The 6,898-nt window shown below is 45.1% G+C and overlaps 1 protein-coding gene across 1 annotated transcript; it reads left to right on the top strand.

Moving 5' to 3' along the window:
* The first annotated feature begins 1,006 nt into the window (after positions 1-1,006).
* On the top strand, positions 1,007-4,540 carry CCN2 (cellular communication network factor 2). The gene is given in 6 exon segments (XM_048844537.2): positions 1,007-1,343; positions 1,346-1,443; positions 1,567-1,789; positions 2,153-2,404; positions 2,645-2,859; positions 3,222-4,540. Coding segments are annotated over 6 exon segments (1,407 nt in total). The 5' UTR covers positions 1,007-1,021; the 3' UTR covers positions 3,519-4,540.
* Positions 4,541-6,898: the final 2,358 nt, after the last annotated feature.

Raw genomic sequence — 6,898 nt, 5'->3', positions numbered from 1 at the left:
AGTAGCACACAGACTCAATTTATAACCAGTCCTCATGATATAATTATGACTTTTTTTGGTAGTAACAAAATGCCCAGAGTGTTCAGTGCTCCAAAACTGGTTGCCAAAATTGAAAAAGTGTGTATCTAGGGAAGGCTAGTCACCCACTCTCCAAATAAGTCAGCAGAGAGCAATCCACTTTTTAAAATTAGTAGTGTCTTGTATTTTCTAGCCAAGAAATAAAAAAGAAAGAAAGAAAAAGAATTCCCATGGTTGTTCCTAGCAACCATCCCCACAACCTTTCTCCCTGCTTCCCCCCCCCCCACTTGAACTAGCTGCCTGTCACAGCATTAATCGCTTGTGTTGAATGGAACAACAGGTTCTTATCTACTATTGATGAGTATTTTTCTCTGGAATAATTTAATATCAAAGAATGTGCTTCCTTGAAAGACAGAATAATGGAACCTCCCCTCCAAATAAAAGGTTAATTTTTAATTATAGCAAATTAGTCTCAGCTATTATAGGCCAATAAACTTGATTAACAGTATCCATTAATTCCTTTCCCTCTAAATTACACCCTCTCCGATAATATTATAAGCAGCAGCAGCAATAGTTAGTATGAAAAAGTTTCTCCTTCCCTAATGAAGAATGCTGAGTTCATAACAGATTTTACATGCAGTTTCTTTTGAACGCCTGTGGGTTTTAAAACAGCTCCTTTCTTGTTACCAGGGCTGCTGGTGGTGGTTCAAATGTATCCTAGATATAGATATTTAAGACGTCTCAGCTGGTTCAGAATTCCCAGGAGTTTGTATCTTGTAGTGAAGTGCCTGTTAATATGATGTGTGTAATTTGGAGGTAGGGTGGGCAAAGCAAAAGCCGTTTGAAACAGAGGTTTGTCATCTAAAAAAATCATTTTAAACAGTATTTTACATCACGTCAAATCAGGAGTAGGAGGCTGGAAGGGGGGGAAATGCCATTTGGGGATGGAAATACAGCGCCTTTTTTGTGTGCTGAAGTGTGCCAGCTTTTGCAGACAGGCGGAATGCTGCGTGTCAAGGGGTCAGGATCAATCCGGTGCGAGCTGATGAGGCAGGAAGGTGGGGAGGAATGTCAGGAATGTCGCTGTTTGTGTAGGACTCCATTCAGCCGATTGGCGAGCCCGGGGCGCCTGGAGGGTATAAAAGCAGCCAGGCTCCCTGCTTCAGACCCATAGAACAACTCGCCTGCCAGAGAGACGGGCCTGTCGCGAGGCGCGGAGCCGAGGCGCTCGGACACAGCAGGCGGCCTTGGCCAGCGGGCAGGAAACCCAGCGCCACAGCGCGGCCCACGGGCTCGGACTCGGACTCCCTCCGCCCGCAGGACAGAGCAGCTGAGGAGCCTTTGCGCCGCCTATTGCCGAGCTTGGCCGCACGGATGGGACCCAGCAGCTTCGCCGTGGCGCTGCTCGCCGCGCTCCTCTGCTGGGTAAGTGGCCCCCCGCCCAGGGCAGGACTGGAGGGAGGTTCAGGCGGGGGACGCGGGGAGCCGAAGCGCTGCCAGCCGGGGGCTCCCCTGACCCCCCCTCCCCCCGTCTCCTTCTCCCTGCAGGAGGTGTCCGGCCAGGACTGCAGCGGGCAGTGCCAATGCGGGGCGGGGCCGCCCCCCGCGTGCCCGGCCGGGGTGAGCCTGGTGCAGGACGGCTGCGGCTGCTGCAGGGTGTGCGCCAAGCAGCTGGGCGAGCTGTGCACCGAGCGGGACCCCTGCGACCACCACAAGGGGCTCTTCTGCGACTTCGGCTCGCCGGCCAACCGCAAGATCGGCGTGTGCACCGGTAAGTGGAGTCCGGGGGGGCCCGGCTTCTCCCCGCGGGGAGGGGGCGCAGCACGGGCAAGCCGAGATCTGGGGTGCGAGAGTCCCCTCATGTTGCCCGGTTTAAGAGCCCAGTTCATGCCCACCCCCCCTCTGGCTGCCTTCCACAGGAGAGTGGGCCCTCTCTACAGGGCCCAGCTCCATTGCACTCGGGTGATCTTGTCGTCCAGCCTCCTTCCCTCCTCCCCCCCCAGCAGGAGCCATGGAGACTACTGGCTCCACCAGGTCCTGCTGCCTGCCCTCCCCACAGTGGCAGCGTGAGTCGCTGGGCTGCTGCCTATTCTGGAGTGCTTATGCCGGGCTGTCCCTCTCTCCCTGCCTGCAGCTCGGGACGGCGCCCCTTGTGTGTTCGGAGGGATGGTGTACAGGAGCGGGGAGTCCTTCCAGAGCAGCTGCAAGTACCAGTGCACTTGTCTGGACGGGGCAGTGGGGTGCGTGCCCCTGTGCAGCATGGATGTCCGGCTGCCCAGCCCAGACTGCCCTTCCCCCCGAAGAGTCAAGCTCCCCGGGAAGTGCTGCGAGGAATGGGTGTGCAATGAGCTCCGAGAACAGACGGCAGTTGGACCCGCTCTAGCTGGTGAGTTGAGATCTTAATGAATTTTGTTGGCCTCCCAGTGCAATAGATTGAAATACACAGTGCAGTGATGATGATCCTAATGGACCAGATTCAGCCCTGATGTGACTCCAGTGCCTTCAGTGGAATCACACCAAAGACAAATATGATGCCCTACCTCTATGCAGCATAATACACTAAAAGGATAGCAGCTGCACTATTGCTGTCTGCCACAATCTCATCCTGTTGACCTGTGCTCCACAGCTTACAGACCGGAAGACACTTATGGACCAGATCAAGCAATGATGATGCGTGCCAACTGCCTGGTCCAGACCACGGAATGGAGTGCTTGCTCAAAGACCTGTGGAATGGGCATCTCCACCAGAGTCACCAATGACAATGCCTTCTGCAGACTGGAGAAGCAAAGCAGACTCTGCATGGTCAGACCTTGTGAGGCAGACCTGGAGGAAAACATCAAGGTAAATATCCCATCTAATATACACTTCTAAGGATGTTTCAGCATAGATCCAGTTTTACAGAAGATGTATAGCTCTAACTTAGCCACTTTCAGAACCAAGTAAATATTATACAAGGTCTCATCCCAGTAGTGAATATTTAAGAATTAAGTTATAAATAAATGCACCTATTTTAGCCATTCGATAAATATAATGCCATTTGAACACTATTTAAACTATCTTGTTTGCATGTGAAACCTTCATGAGGATCAGAGTATTAACCTCTTTGCATATGACAGGATGAAATTAATGGATAGAAATATGAATGGGAATTGTACAATCTTTAAAAAAAGGCTTCTAAACTTCTTTCATTTGTTGCCCCACAGAAAGGCAAAAAGTGTATTCGCACCCCCAGAATCTCCAAGCCCATCAAGTTTGAGCTCTCCGGCTGTACCAGTGTGAAGACCTATCGAGCTAAATTCTGTGGGGTCTGCACTGATGGACGTTGCTGCACCCCCCACAGAACAGCCACTCTTCCTGTGGAGTTCAAATGCCCCGATGGTGAGGTCATGAAGAGGAGAATGATGTTCATCAAGACCTGTGCATGCCACTACAACTGCCCTGGAGACAATGACATCTTTGAGTCTCTGTACTACAGAAAGATGTATGGAGACATGGCATAAAGCAGGAGACACTAGGCTCTCAACTTGACCTGATCGGCATCTCATTTTGTAACCATGATTCGATAGCACAAAGTATTTAAATCTGTTTCCAAAAAGTTCAGACTGCTCCATGTGACTAAGACAAATTGTCTTCCAACCCCAAACATTGGTTTGAAGAAGAAAGTAAAATGGCTCATGGGACCACAGCAAAGCACAGCTTCAGAGGACACTGTTCATGGAGTGGTGTTTAGGGAGTACTAGGGGGCATATGCAGGAAGATCAATGTTCCCTTAGTATGGTAACGTGTGTTCCACCTAGTAGTGCAATTGAAGGGGAGATCCTTAGCATGTTTGCTGACACTGAGTGACAGCAATGGCTGGAATGTAAATTACCCAGCAAGGTGCTAAGTAAAATGTGTTCTGGTGGTCAGGACTGTAATGTTTCAGCTTTGACACTGATTCAAATGACTTGTTCAAGAAGAATCAGAATCATGTCTATTTGACTGGACAGCTTGTGGCAGTTAGTTTGCCTGTAACGAGCTAGATTTTATTAATATTGTAAATACTGTGTGTGTATATATGTACAGTTATCTAAATTAATTTAAAGTTTTGTGCCTTTGTTAATGCTTTGATACTTTAATGTTAGCTTTTTTTGTCTGTTTTGAAAGAAATAGGTAGGACGTAAAGCTTGTCTGACAATGCATTCAAAGCATGAAATAGATCCTCTAATGGAAATTGTTCAGTTAGGGTGACCAGTGAATCAAACTCAAGACAGAGATTGTTTGCGAAAGATGAGGTGCCTGCATCCTTGGGAAGCATCCATTTGTGTAGTTAAAATATGGTTGCCTCGGCTTTAGTGAACAAATGGCTTTAAGTAAAATGAATGGCTTTTCTGTAGCTGATCAGTTTTTCCACCTGGGAGCATTTGTTTCTTTCTTTGACCGTGGCTGTTTGAACAGTTTGTTATTTGTTGAGAAGTGTGACCAAAAGTTACATGTTTGCACCTTTCTAGTTGAAAATAAAGTATTATATTTTTTATATAAATGACTTGGAATTTCATTTGCCCAACACTACCCCTACTCTCTTCCTACATATTCATCAAAACAAGGGTTTATTTTGTGATATATAAAAAAATCAATGTTTTGTTAGTGGGGGTTTTTGTGTGGTTTTTTGATTCCCCAGAAATCAATACACTGAGACTTAAAACTTCATATCTATTCCAACACAAACTTGCCAGCTCATAATCATTGGTAGGTCAGTGAAAGATGGGAGGCCATTTAGTCTTTCAAACTTTAAATAGGGGTCCTGGAATGTTGAACCCAACACTGTTAAGGCACAGCTGGTTCATCAGTAACTAGGGCATGTATATAGCACTAAGTAGCTTTAGACTTCAGCTCTCTAGGTTTTTATGCCAAGCTTGTCATAACGTTGCATAGCAGGTGCTGAGATACCATCTATGTAAGCTGTTCAGTGTTACTGGACTTTTTTAATAGTTAAGCACCTAGATTCCTTCTGAGCTAAATTATAGCAAATATTTTTAAAAGCATCATTAAATTGAAACTGTCTAATTTTTGGGGTCAAATCTAGAAGTCTGGTAAAACTTCTATTGAAGAACCAGGGGGATTTCTGTTTGTGAGGACTATAATGTGGCTTAATGGATGGAGCCCTGCACTGAGATTCAGGAGACCTTGATTCTATTCCTGGTCCGTTTGAGCCTGCATCATGCTGAGCACCTTCAAATGCCCACTGATTTCAGTTGGAACTTGGGTCAACGGACACTGCACCAAGTCTGCATTAATGACAGTCTAACTGAGGTTATCTAAAGCCTGTTGAAGTCAATGAGCCTCTTTCCAGTGAGTCAGTAGACACTGGATAGGGCCCCTGAAGCATTTCTGCTTCCTCCCCAAAATGTGAGGAATTCAGCTGGCTTGAGGAAGTTGTTTTCTGTGCCCATCTGAAATATTTTAGGTATCCTCTGCCTCTAATAGTTCCTCTTGTTCTCCAGTATTTTCCTTGCAGGTTATGAATATGGTGTAGCAGCTCTCTGTTCACTCTGGAAACACTCTATATTCACATAACCAGAAGGACTGTTTAGGCAACCACTACCTTAGCTCCACCCCACCTCCCCCAATAATAGCAGAGCTGTCATTTCTACCTGAAAAACAAAAACATACCTGGACTTCAGCCACAGTTATCACTGTAAATGCTCTGTGAATTAGACACTTGAAAAGATAATCACTGTCTAACAGGCAGGGTGATGGAAGTAGTGACCACAGAGGTTTGGTGTTTGACATTGTTAGTGTTCCTAATAAAGTTCAAATTAGGTAAAAATTGATATAAAATACTGTACGTGGATGAAAATTCCCTATGTTGTTTCATTTCTAATGAACACTTAATATTGTCACTCAAGGTCATAACTGCCAAAAGTGATGCTGCTTATAAGTTGCTTGACAAGTTGTGGCTCTTCTTTGAAGTATTATGTAAAAAGTCAACAACTTCATGTGTAACTGTAATACACTAAGATCTTCATTTCTCTCACACCAAGACCAGTCATGACTGCCATTTTGTAACATAGATGGGTGCAGCCACATTAGTAGAGAAACCCAGTATCCTGAATATGTTGTTGCAGGGCCTTATGGGAATGTAATTATGTATTGTATGGTTGTAGCACTTCCTTCCAAAGACACACATATTTTCTGGTATCAAGAAGTCCATGTTTAAAAGATATGGAATCATAAGAGTACACATCGGTAAAAATGTAGGCCTCTCAACCTTAATATTGTTCCCTGCTTTCTGCCCTCGTGCTTATGATTTAGAGATCAGTAAAATCAGAAAGTGAACATAACAGGAATTATGTTCTAGGAATGGGGCAGTAAAAAGGAAATAATTTAAAAAAAATCAGTTTCCATCTAGTTTGCTTCTTCAGAAAGCTCTACCACACAGATTTGCTGTGACAGCATTTTTAAAAAACTTGTTTACTGTATTTAAGTATATTCATTCAAATGAATGTTCTGCTACATTAATACTATAGTAATTAGAATGCCACCACATATCTGACACTGATTTAATGAACACTACTCAGTTAGCCATTAGAAGAAGCAATCTACCTGGCTGCAGACCAGAGTGTCAACTGACTTGTCAAAAAGCATGAGCTCCTTTCCCCATTTCAGTATTTTGTACCATGGGCAACCACGATGCATTTGCATGGTTTGCAGCTCAGCATTCTAACACAATACAGATGTGAACTACAGACATGGATTACATCCCCATCATATGAGGCAAGCATTGTTCTCCAGATGGAATTTTGTCAGATTCCTCATAACTAACAAACATAAAAAAGACGTCCATTAAGAAACTCTTTAAGAATGAGCCACTTTTAATGATCTGTAACCACATAGGAAC

This window comes from Caretta caretta, chromosome 3 (genome assembly GCF_965140235.1).
Source record: "Caretta caretta isolate rCarCar2 chromosome 3, rCarCar1.hap1, whole genome shotgun sequence".
NCBI lineage: Eukaryota > Metazoa > Chordata > Testudines > Cheloniidae > Caretta > Caretta caretta.
This window is presented reverse-complemented; position numbering and strand designations above follow the sequence as displayed.